Source organism: Cydia pomonella, chromosome 12, assembly GCF_033807575.1.
Source record: "Cydia pomonella isolate Wapato2018A chromosome 12, ilCydPomo1, whole genome shotgun sequence".
NCBI classification, from domain to species: domain Eukaryota; kingdom Metazoa; phylum Arthropoda; class Insecta; order Lepidoptera; family Tortricidae; genus Cydia; species Cydia pomonella.
In genome coordinates, this window is record NC_084714.1 from 6,326,746 (window position 1) to 6,352,615 (window position 25,870).

Genomic DNA, 25,870 nt, shown 5'->3' on the forward strand with positions numbered 1-25,870 from the left:
TTGTCGATTTTCAGTGAGGACTAAAATCCTTTTGTTTTACTAGTACAGTAAGCTGGTCTCGTTGTAAATAAAAATGCTATGATTTATACAAAAGTTTTTTATTTATTTTTAAAACAGTAAACAATCGGAGAAATAAACATTTCACAAACATAACTTATGGCTAGGTTCACACGGTGTTAATTTTTACCATATACCGTATACGGGATTTTTTCTAATACCGTAGTGACGCCAACTTACAAAATCGTTCACACGGCTAGACGGCTTCCCCGCATAGACGCCGTGTGAACGATTTTGAAAGTTGCCATACAAGTTTTGCTGCCACTACGGTATAGTATTCGATAAAATCCCGTATACGGGAAAAACTAACGCCGTGTGCTAGGGCTATTTGCGAGTAACTGCTCTCCTGCATATTGTAGCTGCTCTATATAGATACATTTAAGGTAGAAGCACTAGTGCTCGACGCTGTACGAGTACTCGACATGGGCACTTTATGTCAAAGTGACAAGGATTAAGTTCGAATACAGAAAAATCTTCGTTGTTCAAATTTAACCTATATTTCCATGAAATAAAGTGCCCATGTCGGTTACTAGTGCAGCGTCGAGCACTAGTACTTCTACCTTCTTAGGCACAACACACATTGTTCCTTATTGCTAATCATATTGCTTACTATGTGTACGAAAAGTGTATGGTAACACAATGTGCCAAATTTAAATAAAGAACATATAATCGTATTCCTACCTAACTTAGTAAACATTAAACAACGTCGAACGTAGAAAAATACGAGTATTTACAATGTCACAGTATCAAACTTCAAAGTCTTCAAACGTTTACGTAAATGCTATGACTTAAAGAAATATATTGGAAAACAAACAGATAAAAAAATAATGGGACTAAAGGATTGTAAATAAACAAAAAAAAGTTGTCTTTTACACTTGAATGTAACAAATAAATAAAATTTTCATAAACCCGTTACGTAAGTAATCAAGAAACGTCTTAAATCTAGGATAACAAATTTTATAAAGCATCAAAATGTTTAGAGAGATTATCTAAAACTACAAAAGATAAGGCTATTCAGTCTAGTCTCTGGAAGTTGCGATTTAACACGGAAACTGTACGTGGTGACTGATGGAAGTCAATATAAACGCCTATAATAAATAATCTACTACAAAAACCTTCTCTAGACACTTTAATACAATTTTCACAGAAGCAGAGACATAAAGTTAATCCCTTCCTTAATATCTATCACAATCAGGCATCGCTTTGCATTATTAATATTACAATTAAAGACTGAGATTTTTATCGTACAAGACTTAATTTAAAAATATATCTTATCGTTAATCGATATCGATAGCTTTAATTTCTTCGACTTTACTGACGTCATTTGATTTAACGCTGGGTTCAGTATTGTTCTCTTTTGATTCATTTTCGAGTTCTACTATTGTTTTTCCTACTTTTACATCTGATAACAATTTTTGTGTTTTGAGTTCTGATATTGTCTCTCCTACATCTGATTGATTACTCGATCCCTTCATTGGGGATCCGTCTTTGGTGCCATCACTGCTCGTGTAACCAGTATCCGTGTTTATGGAATCCTTAGAATTGTCTCTTTCTGGAGTTTTTATAGTTCCATTGGAGCTCTCCAAGGTTGATGATGAAGTGTCCTGTTTAGGAGAATCTAGTTGTTCTGCTTTATGATCACCGGAGTCGTTTAAGCTGTCCGGGTTCGCTTCAAATGATTTGTTTTCAATTACGGTGTGATTACTTTCTATGCTTTCGTCCAGATCTGGATGCGACGAGTCCAGCTCGTTGGCATCCTCAAATTTATCTTCATCCTCAGTCTCGTTATGAACTTCGGTTAGCTTTTCATTACTACCTACTAATACTGATTCGGCAACTTCCTTTTCGTCCGCTTTAGATGAGTCTACTTCTTCCCGTGTTTCAATAGGTTTTTTTACTTCTGAAGGCTTTACAACAGATTCGGGTAAGTCAACTTCTTCCCGTGTTTCAAAAGCTTTTTCTACTTCTGAAGGTTCGACAACTGATTGTGTAGGTTCTTTGTGTTCCTTTTCAGTTTCCGAGGTTACATTCTCAGAACCAGTTTCTACTGTCTCTTCAGTTGGTGCATTCGTTTCGGCCGAGCCAGTCTCCTCCTCGGGAAGTTGAATATTTTCTGGGGCCGCAGTTTCCGCCTTTTCCGTTTCACTGGGTCTCGAGGAGAAAAGGATAGTACTAACATCCTCCCCGTTAAGAATGAGTCTGACGAGCGACGGCTCCGAAGTGCTGTCTAGGAATTCTATATGGAATGTCGAGTCGTTAGCCATGAGCTCGTCGAGTTTGTTCCTCGCGGCGTCGTCGTCGACGGCTCCGTCGGGAACGGCCAGCCGGCAGCACTTGGCGAGGGGCTCGATCGCCGCTATGTCCTCGGGCAGCTGGCGGAACTCCTCGCATTTTGCTTTGTTTCCGTAATCCAGGAACTGGACGTGGTAGCTCGCGTCGCAGAATTCCAGAATTTTCCCGCGATACCACTGCTCGTCCTCGGCCCAGTAGGCGGCGCAGATCGAGCCGACCTTCAGCTCCGCCGCCGATTCGAACTCGTCCACGTCGACCATCCTCTCGGTGACCTTGTCGAGGTCCGCGGTGTTGTCGTCAAGGTGGACGTAGAACTCGTCCAGCTTGTGCACGTAGCACAGCTTGCCGCCTGCGCGCAGGTCCTGGCCCTCGGGCTTGGGGCGCTCCGCCGGCGGGCGCTCCTCGCACAGCCCCACCAGCTCCTCCGTCACCGACCTGCCCTCCAGGAACAGCTCCACGATGGAGATGTCGCCGGACGCGATGAACTGCACGTTGAAGATGGTGCGGCCCTCGGCGGCGAGCTCGTTGAACTTGATTTCGGATTTCCTCGACCAGGACTTGATGTCCCTCGGCTTCTGGAGCGCGCATTTGCGCGACAGCGCCGGCTTCAGCTTCAGCTCGTCCGGGAGGCAGCGCAGCTCGGTGGCGATGGAAGCGTTGCCGTAGTCCATGAACAGCACCTCGGTGCCCTCGGAGCCGTCGACGATGACCTGCGCGCGGTACCAGGCGCCGTCCTCGGGGTACTTGGCGGCGCACAGCACGCCCTCCTCCTTCGACGCCAGCTCGGGGAGGGTCTCGGCGTCCTCCATCGCGGCCTCCATCGCCTGCAGTTCCGTCGTGGCCGACTCGAGCTGGACCCAGAACTCGGAGGGCGAGTTGACGTGGCTGGCGAAGCAGGAGGGCAGGTCGCCGCACTCGGTGGGCTGCTCGGCCCTGGAGGCGTGGCCCTGCGCCACGAGCTGGTCGGTGAGGTTGCGGCCGGCCACGAACAGGTCGACATAGGTGGTGACGTCCTTGAGCACGATGAGCGCGTCCACGGGCTGCGCCGTGTCGCCGACGAGCGCCTCGAAGCTCTCGCCGGCCGCCTCCGACCACTGGCCGGTGCCGGTGGGCACGGCGTTCACACTGGAGCGGACGCAGAGCGGCTCTATGGCGCGCAGACTGTCCGGCATAGTCTTGATGAGGCCGGGCGAGTTGTCGAGCACGTCGGTGTTGCCGTAGTCGATGAAGCGGACGGTAGTGATGTCGGAGTCGAGGTCGAGCACCTCGGCGCGGTACCAGAGGTCGTCGGCGGAGTACTTGGCGACGCACAGCGTGCCCACGTCGCGCGCCTGCAGGTCCTCGTACTTGTCGGCGTCGGCCGCGAGCTCGGCCTGGATCTCGTCAATTTTATTGACCTTGTCGGCCATCTGAAGCCAGAAGTGCCCGGGACTGTCGATGTGGCTTATGTAGACCTGCGCGCAGCCGGGCGGCAGCGACACCGGCTCGACTGTCTCGACCGCTGGCGCGGGTTCGGGTGCGGATTCCTCGCCGGAAGTCACCTGAGGGGTGGCGAGCTTCTCGTTGACCAGTTTCATGGACAAGTCCACTCCGTCCAGGTGTAGACTGGCGAGCCAGCCGTCGGAGCCAAAAGCGAGCGTGACTTGCACCTCCTTATCTGTAGTCCATTCGGACAGCTTGGTAACCGCGTCCTCGGTCAGCGCGACCAGGCCTAAGCTCGCGACGAGAGCCTGAGCGCACGGCTCATAGAAGGACTTGTCCAATTTCTTAACCGCGTCCTTGGCGACGGTCTCCGAGTTGCCGTAGTCGGGGAACTGCACGGTGACGTCGGCGTCGGCGGCGCTGACGATGGTGGCGCGGTACCAGTTGCCGTCGGACGACTTGACGGCGCACAGGGACTCGGGTTCGAACTCCGTCAGCGGTTCGGGCGTACCTACAAATAAAATAACAAACTTAATCTCATGACAAACCATTCAAAAGAAACAGAATAGATATGAAATCGTTTCAATTTGCTTAATTACGCACATATCAGAGACCATAATCCAATTCGTGCTTTCATTTTGATGTCAAACTGATATCATTTTGTTTTCAGTCACCTGTGCGTTTTGTCGTGCCAGTATATTTACGAACAGGTAGGGGTACATTGCATGCGTGAATAATAAAAAAATTACATCACTTCAATGTCAAAAATATAACTTCGAATTGGCCTCAATATTATAGCCACAGATTCTCTCTCAAAGAGTCTAAAAAACATAGCTCAACACTAACGTAAGGACCACCTCACCTTCATCATAAACATAAAGCCTATATTAGCAGCTGTTGCACCTTCATAGAGACCATATAGTAGCTTAAGGGCTTAGTAGGGTGTTTTCTATGTATTTAAGTATTTATAAATATTTATATATTATATATATCGTTGTCTAAGTACCCTCAACACAAGCCTTATTGAGCTTACTGTGGGACTTAGTCAATTTGTGTAATAATGTCCTATAATATTTATTTATTATTATTATTTAAGACCTTACTTTTCCCAAAGCGTCTCTAACACGATAAGCTCAAGTTTACAATACGCCAGTTACATTTGGACTGGACCCGTACCTTCATCATAAAAAACATAAAGCTTGTCTAACAGCTGCTGCACTTTGTCGATGTCCGCCGACTTCTGCAGGTAGATCTCGTTGAGGTTCTCCAAGTGCTGCACACTGCAGAGGCCGAAGTTGTAGTTGAAGACGGTGCGCGCGCACAGCGCCGCCACGGCCGGGAAGGCGCCCTCGTCGGGCTCGAACACGGCGAGCTTCTGGCCCGAGCCCGAGTCGTACAGCGTGCTCAGCAGGCTGAAACGGAATAATCGGATTATTCTCACATACCACCATGGGACCGTCTGATGGTGAGCTTACCGCCGGGCGAGCCGTGTGGCCTTGTTTGCTCCCGATGTAGTATAAAAAAATCCGCTAAAAAGCAAGTTGCAAAATAAACAGAACATTTTTTTCAAGAAAGTCATGCCGTCATGCGTAAGCTAGGATATAACGAACTAAGTTTACACCTAAAATGCAATACCATCTGACGAAACACAATTGGTTTCAAATCTTTTTCTAAATATAACTGCCAAGGCAACTTAAAAACAAGCCATATGAAGAGAGACTAAAGGAACTGAACCTCACTACTCTAAAGCACCGCAGAGAACGTGGCGACCTAATAGAGACGTACAAAATACTATCTGGGCACTATGACCGCAAGGATTTCCAAGAGATGTTCAAGCGCAACAACAACAACCGTCTGAGAGGTCATCATTTAAAGCTGGAAAGGCATAGGGCTCATAGTAACCCATACAAACACTTTTTCAGCAATCGAGTGGTGAGGGCTTGGAACAAACTCCCAGAAGATGTGGTTTCAGCACAAAATGTGAACCAGTTTAAAAATAAATTAGACAAGCACATTATATCTACTACTCGTTCATGATAACTATCTTTATGAATATTGGTTACAGGTCATATCAGTTGTCAAACTGCCTGCCTGCTTATTAAATAATAATAATAAATTAGCATTAGGCAAGCCCACATAGGAATTTGGACCAGCTCGGTCTGTGTAAGGGCCTCCGCTAGCTGACGCGGACGCCCGGGTGCTATTTGTAGGTGAGATCCGCCGCTCGCGTCCGCTTCAGTTAGCGTCGCTCAAACTATTTTTCGTTAACCCGCTCGTCCGCTCCGCGCACCCGCGCCAGCTAGCGGAGGCCCTAAAAGTACCTTGTCCGTAGTATCATGGCCGCCCGCGTGTTTGCCTATTCATAATTTACAAATCTTACAATTGATAACTTACGGTATCCCCTCACTGTCCACGTATACGATGAACCTGGTCCCGGTGAGGGTTGTCTTCAGCTCTTCGATCGGCATCAGGTTGGGCTCGGCCGAGTAGTTGTTGAGACGCACAGACGGACGGTTTAACACTTACCGGATCCCGTCAACGTTGTCCACGTATACGATGAACTTGTTTCCGGTGAGGGTGGTCTTCAGCTCCTCGAGTGGCATCAGGATTTTCGACTCGGTCGTGTAGTTGTTGAGACAGCACTCCAGGGACTGGTAGTAGTATACGCTCAGTTCCGTTGGCAGGATCATCAACTGTGGGCAAATAATGATAAACAAACATAATTTATGTAAATGAAGCATTGTTACCTTCATTCATCTTTCCTCAGTTTGGACTTAATCTGTGGCAGTCAATGACAGATGACAGTTTAAACGTCAGAATGTTAGACGAAGTTCATAAAAAGTGCATTATAACGATCGCATATAAGAATTATAATTTAATAGAAAATTAGAAATAAATACTTGGTGGAATAATAGCTTTAATGTTGTTTCTCTTTTCAGATGAGTACCTAAGATATTTAGTTAAGTTCCACTGTAATCAATGTGTTAAGCTAGGTATAAGTGATTGTTAATATAAAAACCTATTCTCTTTTGAGAGGAACACAATTTTGTTTTTATTTCGCCTCCACATATCAAACGCACATTATATTTATTTAAAAACACGTATTAAGAATTATTTATAGTTTACATGTCCCTGAACTATTTCAGGTGAGATTGTATTTAGCTATTGCTATTGGAATTTTATTTAACTATGTCAAGATTCCCAGTAAACACTAACTGACATAAACATACATACATGATAGCATAAAATTCAAAATTTATCTTCATGCCTACGGTACAAGGTTTACTATTGCGTTTAAAATGGTTGTAGCAGTTACAGAGGATAACTTTAGTTTGAAGTTATCCTCTGTAACTGCTATAGGCATCTATTTTTATTATTTCCTTTCAACCTTTACAAAATTTCGTTTGAAATCAATTACGATAGAAAAAAACTAGTTTAGTGTACAACAAACTCAGTAATGTGAGCCGTTATTCTTTCATTGCTCCTGAGATAATGACTTACATTGTCCAATGATGTGGTGACAGTGTTGCCATAGTCGGGCAGCACGGCGACCACGTTTTTTGCGTCCGACGTGTCGTTCAAGATGGCGCGGTAGATTCTACCCTCGTGCTTTACTGTGCAGTGGATGCCGTCCGTTAGAGTATCTTTTGTAAGTGGCGTCAACTGGAAAAAAAACATATCCAAAATCTAAAATGAAAACCATTAGAGTCAAACCATGTAATTGGAGAATACCGTGATACGCAACATCAACACAACACACATGATTTTAAGTTAGGTTTAGTTTATCCAATGTCCCAACTGTTACATACTTTTATTGGCCAGTCCCAAGATACAGGCTCAGCCTAGTTTGGGGCTCACCGGACACCTCTTGTGTATGCTATTGTATACTTACGTTATTCTATAAATTTATTATATTCTGCTCTATTACAAAGCGTATTTTAAACAAAGGGGCGAAAGAGCGCCTGGGGTGGTGCGAGCAGATACTTCATTAACAGAACGGAAGATTATGTTACTAAATAGTTATCGGTGAGAGCAGATATAGTAAATTTTGTCTACTGTTTTAGTTTTTTCAGACCACTTGTTTTGGTTACAGTTAGAAAGTTTCAATTTTTGGTATTGTTTCAAACATATGGTTTGGAACATATTATTTACAAAGTCAAGCTCTCGTTTTCGCGTCAATAGAGCTTGTAAATAATTAAGATTACTTGTCCGCATTTGTTGTACGTACCAAGTTGACGTCGAAGTTGGCGATGGCGTTCTCGACCAGCTCCGCCTTCTCCAAGTCGAGCTGCACGTAGAACTTCTCGTACGACTCGAAGTGCGTCACGCGGCACGGGATCTGCTGCCCCACTATGATGGTCAGGTCTATGGCCTCGTCTGGAAAAATGTGAGATGTTATATGAAGTAACTTTCATCAATCATGTGGATGTTTGAAACTTTTACTTAATAAGAACTTATGTACAACATGAAAGCAAATAAACTACTTGAATACTTGATTTTGAATTTAAGGGGCGGTTGTTTTAAAATTTATATTTCAAATACCCGCCGCAAATTTGATTTGGCCAGTCTAATTTGGTTTTTGTAATCTAGAGCCGCAAATGGGCTGTTTTTTTTTTTCATTTTGCTGTATAAAATTTGGCTGGTTTGAAGAGCACCTCATTCTGGGTGGAATTTGTACAAAAATCCCAATTTGGGATATAAAAAATGTACGTACAGTCAAGTGTAAAAATATGGGTGTACACATCTTACTCAAAAATATGTCCCATAGCATTTTATTCCAGTGTAATAAGAGCGTAGTACCATATTTATGAGACGATTTATTCGATACATATTTTTGCACTTGACTGTACCATACGTTTTCGTAACTCAGTGAAATTGCGCTTGTTATGTACAGAATAGGGAACTCCTGCCAAATTTTATCAAAATCTTAGGAAAGCAAAAATCGACAAGATAAAAATCTGCTCAAATACCTTAAGAGTGACAGTAAGCCAACCCCTGTCCTGTGGGATGACTAAATAATGGTTAGTGCAATAAGAGCTTAATTTAAGTACTTAAAATGAATGAGCCAACTGAAATATTTACCTTTAAGTGCAACAGACGATTGCTGCTCCGACAGCACAGCCAACTGTTTCTCCACCAGCATATCCGTAACACTCGCCCCGTTATTCCACAACGACACCTGATACTGCCCGTCCACATACTCCTGGAACACGCACTGATACCGCGGCGCGTTGAAACACAGGTCTATCTCGGGATTGGCCTTCCATTCGCCTTCTATAGGCGCTACGCCAATCAGCGAGCAATGAATCGCCATTTTAGGCAGCTCTAATAACTGCCTATCCAACTGCCATATGTCCTTAGCGTCAACTAGTTGTTTATTCCCAAAATCGATGTACTGGACTATGAATTTGGAGAACGGTTGGACGGAGACGACTGTAGCTCGGTACAAAACTCCATCGGCGGGGTATCTGGCGAGTACTGAAGCGCCAACTGGTACGATTCCTGAGTAAGATCTGACGCCTTTGTATAGCTCTGGGATTTGGTGCATCATCTCTAGGAACTTCGGTTGGAGGGACATCATTTGCGTGTAGAAGCTCTTTGGGGATATAATCCAGGTGACGGATACTTCATGTTGCGCTTCGGATTCGATTGTTGGTTCGTCGAAGCGGGATTCTAGTGGGACGGGGTCGGGGAGTTCTTTATATTGTACTTGTGTGAATTTGCTGCGGGGTTTGTTTCCGGCGCGGCCGAAGCTTCTTTCTGACCGTTTGTCAGAGTCGGAGCCGAAGGAGCGGTCAGCGCGCTCAGCGCGGTCACGGGGTGTGAAGTTGCTCCTGGTTCTATCTCTGTCGCCGCGGTTATTCTCGCCTCTGTCTCGGAACTCCCGCTTCTGGTTCCAGTCTTTCTTCTCGCCCCACTCTCGGCGCTCGCCCCGGTTCTGTCCGAAGCGGTCGTTGCGGTTCTGTGTGCCGCTGCCCCAGTCGTCCTTCTTCTCTTCCCATTCGTCTTGCTTGTTGAATTTATTCTCACTGCAATGCAAGAGTTTTATGTTAATTTCGTAACTGGTTGGTACAGTCAGCAGACAAGTAGCAAAGAGGAAAACAATGGTCAAAATTGTTTGCAAACAAAACGAAATCTTTATATTAAATATATTTTTAGATAAGAAAGTACATAGTATCTACTGCTGACTGTATTAAAAGGGTGTTACTTCTGTTACATTTAGTATTGTCTGTTAAACTGATAACTAGTTAATTTTGTTACAAAGATAAAGACTTATCCCTGTTATTTTATTTAGGTAAAAATAATAAAAAAAGTGAGGGATAAATGCTCCATCTTCTTTTAGTATGCCAAAACCAGCTGGGTATATAAATGTGTAAAATTAGTTAACAAAAAAGGGTACTTCACTCTACTCAAAACAGACCAACTATTAAAGCCCCACCAGGAATATATGATCATTGTCAAGACTGCGATGTTATTCTCATGTATAGGACGAGAGCAAAGAGAATTGATTGTAGTAGAGAGGTAAAGTCTAAGAAAAAAACGTGTCCCTTAGTTTGACATCCAAAAAAGATGGCGCTGAACTGAGCCATATGTTTTGCGGTCACTGAATTGACAAACGTCAACTTTTGACAATCTGAGTTACCGCAAAATGTATGGAGCTGTACAGCGCCATCTCGTTTACCTGTCAAATCCGAAGCACAACATTTTCTTATAGTGTACGCATCTTACTCAATCTATGTATATTTGATGACAGTTAAGTTTAGTATGAAAAATTTTGTTCCAATGAAATTCCGCAATAACCATATTGCGTGATGATATTACTGGTCAGGCTTTACATAGCTATTATAACGATACATTATAAATAAGAAGCAAGTGAAGTATCCCTGAATTAAAGTGCTTAATTATGAAGACGGTGATATTAAACTGAAAATTAAAATATTCTATCAATGAATGTGCAACAACTACAAAACCACAACCAAGCTGCAAAAAAACAACAGTAAACGAAGGGATTAACGAAACTCAGGCCGAGTGCTGGAACGGTGAACTGAGAGCAGCGCGGAGACAGACAACATGAAGAGACAAGTTTATATAGACTGTTAATGCCATATAAGGTCGTGTCGCTAGATATCATTCATAGAAATAAAAGTGATACTTCGCTATCTATTCAAACACTCTTAGGGGCGCATTTTTAAATACACTAATATTATTAGTGCGAAATTTAACGTGAGAAATGGGTCCCAAAGAGGTCAGTTGCGTTGGCGTTACGATTTTTTTTCCACACCTGAGATCTTTTTAAGTGGTGTAAATACCAATTATAATGAGACACTCGACTTTTTATGGCAAATTAGAGTCTGTGCAGAAAGAGACGAGTCGTGGAAGGTGATACATTCTACGACTCTTCTCTTTCCGCACAGACTAACAATCTGTATTATATTGCTCGTCTTCGTGGAGAAAACATCGACACACGTCAAATAAATTCTGTACAAGAACATCCAAGCGTGACCAAGCAAATAGGTCGGGGAAACGAGTGCAATGCCGATTTAATTATAATGCTTACATCGTGTGCGTTCATTAATTTCATTATCGATCACGAATGTTGAATTCAGATCTAAATGCTGCGAGTAACATGTTAACTTCATAAGTTCGACTTATTTTAATAGTTGATATTATTTATTGGTAGGCAAGTGATTAACACATTAAGTACGTGATAAACACTTAAACAGGATTCTATGATTTCTATTCCTATAGATAGCTATAGGTCGCGGAGGCTCCCCTTTGTTGTACGGGTATACAAAGAGCCGAGGGGAGCTCGAAATAAAAATCAAGAGTATTTATGTTAGAATAAGTTTAAAAATCACACTACATATTTAAAATAAGCACACAGGAATAACTAATAATTAAAAATAAATTACTGAAAAAAAATGAGCTCAAGACACAAGGATGCTTTTATAGTTAAATTGCCCATTTGTGTTTTTTGTTATATTTTTATTTATACCTTTTTAATATTTAGCGTAAATGATATTGTAGTTAACAAAGGGAAATGTAATAAGTGTTGGCAAATTATAATACCACTGGCACCAAAATAGAAATTGATTTTATCTAAACTTACTTGATACCATTTTATTTCGTGGCATCACTTGATGCTGAATTTATAATTGGATATTTAATAAACATAAAATTTATAAAATGTAAACTTTTTAATAATTTTAGTTTTATTTATTTATTGTATTCTTTTTTAATGACATATTACTAGTACTTATTTCTTCTATATTGATTATGTATATTACTAACAAAATTAATTTATCATCAAAAATATGTCTCAATTCTTCAGGTTATATTTATATCATATGGGTGTCCAAATTAAAAGTTAAAAGTGCGACTAATTTAAAATGAAAATACTACTCGCAGCGTAAGCATTAAACGATCGGCAAGCAAGACGGTGTAGGTTGCCCCACCCCCGCCGGTACCGTGTGAGCCGGTCCTGCCCCGCGCCCCGCGCGCCGCCGGCCGCCTGCGTGTCGGCCGACGCCGCCTCGGCCGCCTGGCGGAGCCTCTTGCCCACTCCGGCGCCGTCTTTGTGCTTCCAGCCCGGCTTTTGACCCGGCTTTTCGTTGTCCGCTCTAGGCTTTCTTCTGTTGATGTGTGGGGTAAACTGTTCATTTCTTGGCACGTTTAAAATGTTGACAATTAAATATGGTGCCGGTAACTGGGGTTTACCCTATTTGTATGTCCTAAAAGGCAAACTTATTCTAGTTTTTATAATAAAATTTAATCGTATCTATTGCTATGTTTAACCACTTATTACTCCACTTCAGTCACTTAAAACTCTTATCATATCATAGTAAAAAACATTATATATGACTCTGATAAAAGTTGACAGGCCTTATTTAATTTTTTGCAATTAAGATAGGTAGCAGTTAAGACAGACATCTAGGACAGTGATTTCCAAAGCTGACTGGGCTCCGACCCACCTAACAAAAGCTGCCAAATTCGGGACCCACCTTAAATGCTCCGGGCTGTTAACCCGACCGATCGGCATGTCGTCTTATGTTTCAGGGCCCACTGAAATTTCGCTCTCGACCCATAGTTTGGGAAATGCTGGTCTAGGGGTTTAAGCCTGTAAGGGCCAATTGCGACATCCAACTCGGGGTTAACCAATTAAACGGAGTTACTAGTACAATTTAACCTTGGGTTAAGGGTTAATTCCGAGATAGTTGCTAACCCAGGATTGGTGCAAGTGACCCTAAGTGATATACTGATATATTTGGCTATCATAAAAAGATTAAAAATGCGACGTGGCAAAATTGACAAAAAAGTTTTGCCGTTTTTAACTTCTTAGAAAAATAAACGAAATTCAAAATTTGTACAGAAGATTCATTTTACTACTACATTTTTCAAAATTACCGCCATTTTCTACTGCAAAGCGGGTTTGTTATAGTATATTTTACAGATGTAGTATAATTTGCAGCAGAAGTAGCTAGGAAGGTGCACACCTGTGCACAAAATAACTTAAAATAACTTTATTTAATTGTTAAGAGTTTATACTATAGCGTGTGTAGCATTTTGAACATGGCACCAACTTAGCTATTTCTGCTAACTGTACTTATATAAAAATAAACAGATCTTTCTAACACAGATTGCGAGCTGTACCTCTGCGTAACCAATTACTTTACGTCTTACAGAGATCTGACAGGTTGAACCTTATTGCAGAGACATAAGATCCGCCGATGGTCAGTTAGGCGTCAGCGGGCTGCAAGCGGTGCGAGCATCACCGCTGTCGTCAAAAACAGGTTCATTCATTCGCGAGCGGCAAGTCAGGGTTGATCAAAATGAGACTCTCTCGCGTCGTGCGTAATCGGGTCCTAAAGGCTGTCGGTTGTTGGTAGTACCTGTTGTCTCTGTCCCTGTTGTCGCGGCTGTCCCTGTCGCGGAAGTGCGGGCGCGGGGCGGGGGCGGGCGCGGGGGCGGCGGCGGGGGCGGGGGGGGGGGACTCCTCCCAGTCGTCGCCGGCGGGCGCTGGCGGCGCGCTGCTCTCCCAGGGCTTCCCACGTCTGTGCCAATTGGTTATGGTTATGCTACTGTCAAGATCATTATGTTACCTATGAAAAGAACACCTTGTTGTGGATGGGCTTACGAGTTACGATGCGCGCCGTTGCATTTGCATTGGATCATCGTTAATAACGTCATAAATATATAATTTTATCCTTTTTACTTATGGTATAGAAATGTGCAGATGTTTATGAACTCTGTACTTACGTCAAAAATTTAAAAGCTTTATTTTTATTTAAAAGTCAACGAATAATAATTAATAAAACTGAATCACAATTCGTAACAATATTTAGTTAAGTTTCAGCAAAATAATAATAATAATAATTCAGCCTATATACGTTCCACTGCTGGGCACAGGCCTCCTCTCATGTGCGAGAGGGCTCGGGCTATATAATATACTGTAAAATTATATTCGATAGTAACTCATATTCCGCTCTTAAAAATGGAAAACATTTATACATTCCTTTCCTAATATAAAAACTGGTATGCAGAATTTGGAAAGATACTCATAAATCAAACAACTGAAATAACGGGAAAAATGCTTCACATGCAAATGCAACCGTATTAAACATCGGTATTTCCGATATTGTAGAACATAAACAGTTAAACACCCACCTTTCTCCCTTATCTGGTCTGCCTCCAAACTTGTCACTATGCCGGCCCGGCCCCGATCGATCAAACGGCTCTCTGTCTCTGTAATGATAATAATTTCTCGCCATTGTAGTACAAATCACACACTAACACACATTTGCGTAGATATGAACTGCTCTAGAATACGACAACACCTAATTAGACCTATACATCTACACTTGAAGCCGAGTAACCTAGGGTACAGTGAGGACTGCTCTAAAATTCACCCGCTAGGCGAGCAACGGGGTTCAAAGAACCGAATTCAAGGTCAGCCGTGAGTCACGCAAGCCTATTTCACTAAAAAACTGTGGTACAAAAAACTGCTGTTAAAAATATTACAATTAAGTTTCGTTCTCTCACTCAAGATTAGGTGTGATATGAACTGGATCAAATGATTGGATTCTCTTATCATTGTATTTGAGATATAGTTAACCTATTTCAAAATTGATCTGTGTCAACTAGACTAGAAACGATAATAGTTCCATATCAGTGAGACAAATGTAACAAACATATTCATGATTGAGATAAGTCAAGCAATAAAATAGTAAATGCACGAGACTACTAAAACTCTAAGTAATTATGCATTTAGTGATCCAACGTTGCATTTGAAAGCATCGGTGCGTAACGTGCATTCGTTAAAATTACGAGCTAATTTATACACGCACATGCGAACCATAAAGTAAATAAATTAAAAAGTTAGCTGTTGAACGTTATGTAGGTGAGGTTTTCATATCTTTTACATGTAACAACAAAAAATCTAGATTTCACAGTCAATTTCAGTTCAGGAATCACAGGAATGTACAGATCACTTCTACATCATAAAAATAGATTCCTAGCCCGACCAAAGAGGGTATTACTTATAGTTCGTGTCATCCACGATGGCACGCATGTCAAATTTCAGCTTTAATAGCATGACAATAGGAATCCAGGCACGCATCGTTGTGAATGACACGATCCATATTAACCATTTTCATGCATACTATGAATGAGCATCTTGAATGAGCCATTTACTCCGTTAAAGACAGTAATAAATAACAAAGCGGTACTTAACCACATACAATATTTATAGCGATGCTCCTATGAATGTAAATAAATAAATATCATAGGGATAGGGACATTCTTACACAAATTGACTAAGTCAGGTAAGCGAAGCCACGGTAAGGTATGTACTTTAAGCAAAAGTAATAGGTAAACACTGTAGGAAACAAGGACAGGTTATAGTAGATGTATAATTGAATATACAAAAGCGAAATTATCCATATTCGGGATCTCTTCCATCAAACATAAAAAGTTATTAAAATGTACCTGAAGTATTTTATCGGAGAAATACAAACAGTAAGTTCGGTTTCGATAAATCGTAAAATTTCAACAAGTAGTATATTTTGTAGAATGTTTGTGAAAATCCAATAATAAAGAGAATCGTAGTCGAGGACACCACAGACAATTGTCATGATTTTTCTCACCGCACCAATTTCGTTATCTAAATTAAAGAGAGAATGTGCTATACGATTCTGAAAATAAGCCTCAGAGATAAAAGTTTCAGATTATGCCTAACGTCTGACTAAACACGAGATGAGTATTTATCGCTATCTAATTAGGTATTTGACTGAGATTATGTGCATTATTGGTATTTTAATAAATCGCACATAAATGGCAAGTTTTCAATCAGTCTTCAGATTTTCCGCTTCATAACTGTTATACCGTAATAGTCAATAGTAATAGTTGCCAAGCGGGCCAGTGACATTTCTGTTCAGATCATTTTGAATATCTCGTCTGTACATTTACTTCATTTGTGTGAACAAGATTTAAATTTCTTTATATCACGATGAATATGATACTATAAATTTGCTACGTTCGTCAAAAGCAGGTTAATCTTTTCATCATGATCGTCAAACATTACATTATAAATTTAATATAATAAAATTAATTGTGAAAGCATCTTCTTCTTCAGAACCAAACCTATGCTGCCACTTGTTAAAAAAATGTTGGCCCTCAGTTGCACACTTGACCTCATCGGGGTCTATGTTTTTTACAACCAGTTTACCTTAACATGTGCAAGATACGGTACTTCCAAAAGGTTCGAAGAGTTCTCGGAATCATATTAAAAATTAAAAGAAAGTTTCCATAACGGCATCTTTGTTCGCCCTTGATACATTTTTTCATGTGAAATTCAAGATTCCTTCTTCTTTTCATGGCAAAAATTACTTCATTTGTAAACTCTCCGCCGGCAGTGTGGGCACATTAATAGAACGTCTTGCTGCGACTCCATACGCCAAGTCACGTTCGATGTATAACGTAGCTTTTGCTATGCTCACCTCGTTTTTAGCATTAGAATAAGGGCCGATTTAGACGGCACGCGAACTCGCATGCCATTTTAGTTACATTGCGGACTATTGAGGTTACAACTAATTCGGCGACTGATCAAATACCGCAATGTAATGAAACTCGCATGCGAGTTCTCGCACCTGCACCGTGTAAATGAGCCCTAAGGGTAAACAATCTTGACATGTCTTTTTATTAAAAAACGCTTTTAAAAAATTGTAACTATTACTTATAAAACCAAAAGAATGTAAATATATATCCTAGCCACCTGTATAATTGTTACTGTGTTTTCAATAATCGTTGTGTGATTGTTAACCCATTTAACATTAGAAGAAATGCTAAAATAACGAGTAAGACGTACCGACGTCCACACTTAATTGATAAGTACAAAACCTTATAGCAAAGGTAAGGTAGGAGTGTTGCTGTTGCTATTGGGAAAGTAGGAGAACCCACCTATTTCGGAAGCTGCCACCCCGCTGGCCGAAGTCATCTTCCTCCCGCGGCCGCCGGTCTTCTCTGAAGCTCTTTTCGCGCTTGAATCCTTTGCCGTGGTCGCTCTCTGGCGAGCTGAACTGTTCAGGGGCAGCTTTGCTTACTGGTGTGGTCGGTTTAGTCTGGAGAGAAGATAATAATTGGGATCGATCGAGTTAGTAACCCCATATACACACACTGACCGAGATTTGCTGTGGCGAGTGAAGCGATAGATTAAACAATGTATCTCAATCTACCTACCTATCTACGACTACATCATCTTCACTTTATGAATAAAAAGCACTCAATGATATTAGCTGAAAACGTGCCGAGCGCGAGGTGATTTAGGTACCTATATGTAGCTTCGAGCGCCACGAGCTGTGGTAGGATTCGGTATTAAAGTGGACCTATTTATTTATATACATATGTTCGCTTATCTGTGGGGTTAACCCAAGTGAAAATACTTAACACGTATATTTGTTATGTCTTCTTCTTTATCATTAATTTCATAATAGGAAAGCAGAGCGTTTTCACAACTTAGGGTTTGGGGTAAGATATGGTAATAAACCCGCTCCTATTAACGTCGCCAGCATATACAATTATAACTAACCACCAAATACAAATACCTACCATAATCCGACGATCACTATAATATGAACACTATAATGAGAATAACTATGAACATTGTATTGAGAGATAAATAAACTTAACTAAACTAATGCACATTACGAGTATTTTCACCTCAGCGGCTCGAACAAGGGTGCGTTGATTTGTGAAAACAGTGAGCTAATTCGATTTTGCTCACTGCGTGAGACTAAGAATTTCAAATTTCAAATAGATTTATGAGTTGGGTTAATGGGTGTTTGGATATATGGGTAAATAGGTGTTCAGGAATAAGTATATTGGGTGTATTGTATACTTTTTTTTAACTTTATGTTCTTACTACTGAGGTGTAAAGTTGTATATGCACTCGTCCACAATCCTGTCTTGTCACCTTCTTAACTTGCCATTACTGCCAAAAGGTACACGAATTACACGATATGCTATGTATAATTATTCGTGTTTCACGAACGAGAAATCAACTGAAAGCAGCAGTTTCAACCGATTTTATATTTATGTAAGCAATTAGGTACGTGACCGTTAATGTAAATACTAGAATAGAATTATAGATGTCTAGGAAACAAGTAAATTGATGATTTGATGCCGGAAACTCACTGTTGCTTCGTGTTCAGTTTCAAATTTCAAAATATCGCGAACAAATAACGCTCGCCTAATAAATTCAAAGAGAATTTGAAATAGAGGTGTATTGTCAAAGAAAACTTTGTAGCGACGTAAATTTACTGCCATCTTTCGGCACATAATTAAAACTTTTAGAACGCCATTTGACTTTGATCCTTATTATTTTACTGATATGTGTTCAATTTGTTAAATATCAAAAAGTGGCGCCATCTTACAGGGCACCACCTAAAGGTTATGGCGCCATCGCTCAAAACGATGCTGCTGTACTCCTTTAATCTATTATTGGCGCCAATTTTTAATATTTCACAAATTTAACTCATATCCGTAGACGATAAGGATCAAAGTCAAATGGCGTTCTAAAAGTTTTAATTATGTGTCTAAAGATGGCAGTAAGTTTACGTCGCTACAAAGCTTTCTTAGACAATACACCTCTATTTCAAATTCTCTTTGCTAAGATGTAACTTAGCGAACCATATGCAAACTGCTGGATTGATTGGAGTGATTATTTGCCTTCATTATACGTACTTCCATTGATGTGTAATAAAAAATAGTGTCCGTCCCGACCGAAACCTAAGTGTTTGCCGAAACCGAAGGTTCGGTTTGCTTAAGTATCGGCAGAAAGTGAACCCCCAGCCGGACACTACCGAAAATACAGTTTCGGTACGGATGATCTGTTCGGCAGTTTTTTTGGACGAAACATAGGACGGACGATAAAAAAAAAGCGGCCAAGTGCGAGTCGGACTCGCCCATGAAGGATTCAGTACCATTTATGACGTATTAAAAAAAAACTACTTACTAGATCTCGTTCAAACCAATTTTCGGTGGAAGTTTGCATGGTAATGTACATCATATATTTTTTTTAGATTTATCATTCTCTTATTTTAGAAGTTACAGGGGGGGGGGGGGACACACATTTTACCACTTTGGAAGTGTCTCTCGCGCAAACTATTTAGTTTAGAAAAAAATGATATTAGAAACCTCAATATCATTTTTGGTGAACTATCCATAGCAATCACACAAAAATGGGTTTGATGAAAAAAACATTTTTGAGTTTCAGTTCTAAGTATGCGGAAACCCTAAAATTTATTGTTTTTTTTTCTATTTTTGTGGGAAAATCTTAATGCGGTTCACAGAATACTACTTACCAAGTTTCAACAGTATAGTTCTTATAGTTTCGGAAAAAAGTGGCTGTGACATACGGACGGACAGACAGACAGACAGACGTGACGAATCCATAAGGGTTCCGTTTTTTGCCATATGGCTACGGAGCCCTAATAAAAACCGTCAAGTAGACGCAAATGCATTTGCTATTAGATTTATGCAGATAAAACAAACGAAAACTAGACGGAAAAGACAACAATGAAAAGCAGTTTATTTTTATAACGGCCACTCTTTCCGCTGCAGTGTGCATCTATTCTGAATATACTCAAAATAAATGTAAACGAAAACTAGTCACTTTCTATGAATTGTCAATACAAAACGTTTTCATTCCTCTTGAGTGTAGCGCGACAACATGAGCCGTAAATTGTACGCCTAATCACGATATGAACAAGTCAAAGTTCGTTATTTACTAACATATAATTTATACATCATGAGATTCATGAGTCATGGATTGGAAAGTCTTGTATTACGATGACTTAAGAGTTCTTTGAACCATGGCTGGTTACTGGTTAGATAACATTTGTGTCTGGTAGAAAGGTCGCACTTGTGATCAATTGATCATGAAAGTAACCGCGAACTAGACCAAGAAGATGCATTTCTTGGTTTTCCATGTCAAAAGGTTCGTTATGATTATGACAATTGAATAAAGAACCTTTAAACCGTTGTATAAGTAGGGTCAAAATAGGCGAGTGGGGTGGGTTACAATGTGAGCCGGAGGCACAGGCGTAGGCGAACATAATAAAGGAATACACCACGAGCATTTTTTTATACCTATACAACGTTGCATACAATACTTTTTCTATGAGTCAACAAAAATAATACTTTAAACGAATAGAATCGTACTAGATAAAAAAAAAGCGGCCAAGTGCGAGTCGGACTCGCCCATGAAGGGTTCCGTACCATTTACGACGTATTAAAAAAAACTACTTACTAGATCTCGTTCAAACCAATTTTCGGTGGAAGGATATATTTTTTTTAGATTTTTCATTCTGTTATTTTAGAAGTTACAGGGACACACACACACACATTTTACCACTTTGGAAGTGTCTCTCGCGCAAACTATTCATTTTAGAAAAAAATGATATTAGAAACCTCAATATCATTTTTAAAGACCTATCCGTATGGGTTTGATGAAAAAAGATTTTTTTGAGTTTCAGTTCTAAGCAGGGATCGGAAACCGGTATTTTTTGTATGGGAACGAAAACAGTATTTTTTCGTTCTTTGTTAAATATTTCATTCCTAATCAGGTAATCTAATAATACGAAGTCGTTATCTAAAAACACAACTGAGTCCTACATTTTGAGTATAAAATAAACCGAAATATATGGTTATTTCGATGTTTTTGCAAAATCCCTGGTTTCTGGTTCTAAGTATGGGGAACCCCCAAAATTTGTTGTTTTTTTTTACTATTTTTGTGTAAAAATCTTAATGCGGTTCATATAATACATCTACTTACCAAGTTTGAACAGTATAGCTCTTATAGTTTCGGAAAAAAGTGGTTGTGACATAATCGGACAGACAGACGGACATGACGAATCTATAAGGGTTCCGTTTTTTGCCATTTGGCTACGGAACCCTAAAAATGTATACAGTATACATATACCCGAGCATATCTTCTTACGCGCCCCGCTGGCTGATCAGCGACACCTCGTAACACGTAACACGAGATCCTGGTACTTGCAATTTTGACCACAGTAGCCTATGGAGCAACGCTAAGCATTCTTCGTAGTCTATGGATGTTGCTATATTAAGGGTGTCGCATGCGCGTTTCTGACTTATGAAGCAATTGTTTCTACTATACAACCTAATGAATATTATGTAAGTTGGCAGCAATGAACTTGGTTTGAAACTGTCTTAATTTTGTTAGGTTTTTTTGAGGAATAGACAATATAGACTTTTCCTCAAACCTATTATGTATGTTCTTATAATTGGTGTTCATGAATCTATAAATGACAGATAACAGTAGAGGAGTAAAAAAACGTCTACTTAAAACAAATACTTAGCAATAGATCCTATATATGCAGCAGATGAGTAAGCAACAAAAATGTTTATTAAGCAGTTACAATGTTCTAATCTCTAATCTAATGAACTTCTTTTAATAACGGCGATTAATGCATTTCTTTTATAAAGGCATCTAACCCACTTGAAGGCCAATTTTCATTCTTCACTAATCATAACGAAACCTGGTAATTATGCTTAGAAGAGATATCAATCATGTGCCACGTATTACGAACACTCAACAACCATGAGTCGAACGTTCAACGGAACAATGTAACTCTGATCTCGAGATTAGTAACAAATATATGATCGCAGAGCGTATTTAAGGCTTCTACAGACCTTGCAACAAATGGCATGCGATTTTGGGTAATTGATGGCTAAGTATTGTATTGTAATACGGCCGATTTTCCGCAAATCGACGACTGGCGCCTATTTAATCGATCGGTCAAATGCCGCAATGTATTGCAAATCGCCTGTGATTATCAGTGACGTTTGAAGAGGCCATTATATTGGTTCAAATAATCGCTTGACTCGCCTGGGATTGAAAATCGAGTGGAGCAACATTTAACGTTTAAAGACGCATAGTTAACGTTCGGTCACGTCTAGTAAGTATCAGTTTCAGAATTTAATTCTAGACATTAAGGTTGAAAACTGCGCAAATAATTGCACCTGATTGCGAAATGCGCAAAAAGAGGGAAAGTAAGCACATATTATCGCGCTCTATTGCACATTACTAATTATTTGGTTAGAAAGAAACGGCTGCCGAATCTATCTTTGTCTATTGCGCTGTCGTAATCAGAACGTCGATGAATTTTGATTGGCCGTGTTAAATGCTTCGTTAAACTGGTTATGATTGTGAAGATTTTCTTTTGTTGTATGGAATCTATAGGTATTTCTTCTACTGCTTCTTTGCTTTGTTTGCTTTATCAACAATATCAGTTTTACGTCAAAGATGATTTATTAAAACGACACCAAAATTTTTTGAGATCATGTGCTTAGCCCTTATAAAATATACCCTTGCGGAAAGGTCCTGGTCCTGGATTTTCGCAGGAGATATTAAGAATGACTTTTGTTTTTTAATATTAGACTTTTTTTTTAAATATGTGGGGTGTAAAAACTAAAGGTACAGATTGTACAGAATTTCATACTATGGGGTCCTGTCCTAGGAGGGTCTAAAAGTAATCTTAGCAAATCAGACTCATAATCTTACTAATAGTCGTAAAATGATTTCTTACTGTACTTTGATATAGAATACTTAAATAAGTTATTTTGTTAAGGTTATCAGTTATCACCCTACCAGATTTTTATTGTGTACTATTTATAATTATAATTAAGTGAATACTTACAAATTAATTAATGTGGTCCTATTCTGCCTGAAACACAGGAACTCCTAGTTCAGGCATTTGTAAACTTTTCCTTATCCTTAATCCTTAGTCTTTAAGTGCTAACACTGTACTTATACTGTTTTCAATAAAATTATTTGTATTTATTTGTATTTGTATTAGTTAGAAGTTTAGAGCATCCCTGGAGGTGATAATACTTAACTTACCTCAATATTGCTTCTAGGCTGTGACAGCTGGTTCATCTTCCTAGCCACATCCAGGGGTGGGCTGGTCGTGTCATCTACCAGAGATACCAACATGGTGTCGCTGGACAGGACCCCAACAACATTGGCAGTCAGTGTCTTTTCTAGTGCCAGCATTTCAAGCTGGTTTGAAGTCTTGCTTTCTACTGGTTTGTATTCAAAGCCCTAAAAGAAAATAAAAAGTTTAACATGCCATTTGTCTCAATTCCGTTTTATTCTAATTGGTACTTGATTAAACTCCAATTAATATTCAAAAATTGTTTTTAATATAGATCATCTTTTTTGTGTTTTGTTGTTGTTAAATAAACTGTTAGTAATTTCAGAACCAAGCTGATAAAAGTTATTATACTTACTTTCAATGCACATTTCATGGCTTGTGCTGGCAGTTTCAACAGATCTGTAGTAATGGTTCTCAGGTCCGAAACATTAACTTCTTGCTCATTGCCGTAGTCCACATATGCCACAAGGACCCTCTTGTTATTAGACCCCAGAACCTTGGCCCTGTACCATTTGTCATCATCAGGGAACCTGGCACAGCAAGCTGTGCCGACAGGTAACTCTCCGGGGGATGAGGTGCCCTCACAGTGGACTTTCACTGCTTCCATCACAGCAGTCAAGTCGTCAATCTTGTCTGATAGTTGGACGTAGAATTTTATACAGCTGTCTACATAAGACACAAGTACTGAAGCTCTGCTGCCTAATGCAAGCATTTCCATCCACTTGAATTGCAGCTTGTCTTTAACATTGGCTAGCAGCAACTCTAGCACATTTTTGTTGTCCAAGTACAGTTCTCCATACTGTATTAACGGTGGACCTTCCGGAGCAACCACTCGCAGGGTCATCACTTTTCCATTCACAAGTTGCTTGAATGCCTCATTCAAATATGGTCCCTTCTGTAATTTCTTCACACCTGACAAGCAGAATCTCATAGCGAATACATTAGGTTTGACAAACTCTTCTGGGATGTCAAAGATGTCATAATAGGACACCATTTCTGTATCACCGAAATCTACAAAGAACAGCTTGCATTGCGAACCTGATAAGTTCATGACTATTGCCCTGCAAATAATTCGGTCTCCAGACATTCTGCCTAGACATACTGTTCCTATCATAGGAGGTTCAGCAAGGCTACTGTGTGGCCTTCTATTTATGTCATCCATCATATCTTGAAGTTTCTTAGCATCTGTCACTAGCTGAACTGCAAAGAGCTCTGGTCCTTCTTCTGCAAATGACACAAACACTTTGTGCTGCGAATTCACTTCTAATAAGCGGCTCTTGTAAGTTGCAGACTTCTTGGGAGACAAACTCTTGTTAAGGGCTGCTGCTGGAGGTGGAGTGGATACCTGGACAGGGGGAGAGTTTAGAGCCACTTGGGGCTGTCTTATTGGACCTTTTAGGTTCACTGGGCCTCTTGAAGCCTTATTGACTAGCAGCCTCTGGCTAATGGCTGATGGTGGAGGCACTATAGCACCATTGAAGGGCACACTGGTGTTCTGCTGCAATCTCATTGCAGAAGCAGGGTTGGATGGGAAGTTCTGGTTCATCAGAAATGGTACATGTTCAGCATACAGTGTTGAATCAGCTATCAAATTTGGTGCCCAGTTTGGCCCTTGTTGGCTATCAGCTCCCATAGGCTGCAGCATGAGCACTTCTTGTTTAGCTACCGGCACAGCTATACCAAATCTGTTTGAAACAAGATGTGTTGAGAAATCATTTCCCTTGTATTGTATAGATATAATGGGTAGTGTGCGAGTTTGGCCTTCAACAGCAGCAGGGTATTCTGCGTAGCAGAGCAAGCTCTGAAGCTTGAGCAGTAGCGGCTCGTCCCAGCGACCGGAAGGATGCATAATGCGACTCAGGTAATAGTCAGTCGCCTGCCCGCGGAGCTGAAGAAACATCGGATCATACTTGTCCAGAAATCTTATAGCACTGAGAGAAATAATGTCTTTGTTACCGTAATCTATGAAATGGACGCCCACTAAACCGGTAGACAGACTTGTTGTGTTTATGATCTTCGCTCTGTAGTATGTTCCGTCTTTGTATTTGGCGGCACATATTACACCTTCATGGATAGCTGCCGGAGGAACTGCTCCAATGCCCTTTTCCAAGTTTTCGCGAGCCGATTCAAATAGGCTCTCGATCATTAACGAAGACTGTTGGTCGAGCTGGCCGCTTATCTTCAGAAAATGACCCTCTCCGTCCACATGGGTCACATAAAGTCGAAAAGACCTTTGTGATTCGGCTGGCAAAGCCATTGCATAAAACTCCTAACTCACTATATCAATTACAAAATTTAATAGTATGCACAAAATCACATAACTAAATTAGAAAAGAGAAGCGCTCACCGTACTTCAACAGAACTAATGAAAAAAAAACTGCCGCTCTCTTTTTTCCGTTTACGTTTTTCAACAAATATGGCGGGCAGACTGCACAGGCGCCGCACATAGACTACAGTTTTATATTTTTTGTTTTTGTATTTTTTATGCTCGTCGATATTACGAAAGGTGTCAACTTTTTCTTCGTTAAAAACAATGCCTTAAATAGTTTACAGTGTAAAAAGCGTTCAAATACCAGAATGTTGGACACAAATTTCTATAGATTTATTGAATACCCTAGTCGTCAATGTAATTGCAATTTTAAAAT

At 40.5% G+C, this 25,870-nt stretch overlaps 1 protein-coding gene across 2 annotated transcripts; it reads right to left on the reverse strand.

The window, feature by feature from the left end:
* Positions 1-82: 82 nt before the first annotated feature.
* On the reverse strand, positions 83-25,683 carry LOC133523351 (maternal protein tudor-like). 2 transcript variants are annotated; one of them, XM_061858873.1, is made up of 12 exons: positions 23,581-25,683; positions 23,192-23,392; positions 17,227-17,387; positions 14,437-14,514; positions 13,662-13,823; positions 12,240-12,404; positions 8,854-9,800; positions 8,000-8,148; positions 7,273-7,434; positions 6,298-6,464; positions 4,948-5,183; positions 83-4,282 (listed from the first exon to the last, which is right to left on the reverse strand). In XM_061858873.1, the coding sequence occupies exons 1-12, from the start codon at positions 25,480-25,482 to the stop codon at positions 1,335-1,337; spliced, it is 7,278 nt and encodes a 2,425-aa protein (XP_061714857.1). In that variant the 5' UTR covers positions 25,483-25,683; the 3' UTR covers positions 83-1,334. The 2 variants fall into 2 exon arrangements, with proteins under 2 accessions (XP_061714857.1, XP_061714858.1); XM_061858874.1 differs by lacking the exon at positions 12,240-12,404.
* Positions 25,684-25,870: the final 187 nt, after the last annotated feature.

What these genes read in the sequence shown, in the direction of transcription:
- LOC133523351 (XM_061858873.1), bottom strand. Translation starts at nt 25,482, where the DNA reads ATGGCTTTGCCAGCCGAATCACAAAGGTCTTTTCGACTTTATGTGACC. An exon ending in AGCCTAGAAGCAATATTGAG is followed by an intron (nt 17,388 to 23,191) that starts GTAAGTTAAGTA and finishes TCTTCTCTCCAG; the next exon opens with ACTAAACCGACCACACCAGT. An exon ending in CCAACTTCGACGTCAACTTG is followed by an intron (nt 7,435 to 7,999) that starts GTACGTACAACA and finishes TTTTTTTTCCAG; the next exon opens with TTGACGCCACTTACAAAAGA.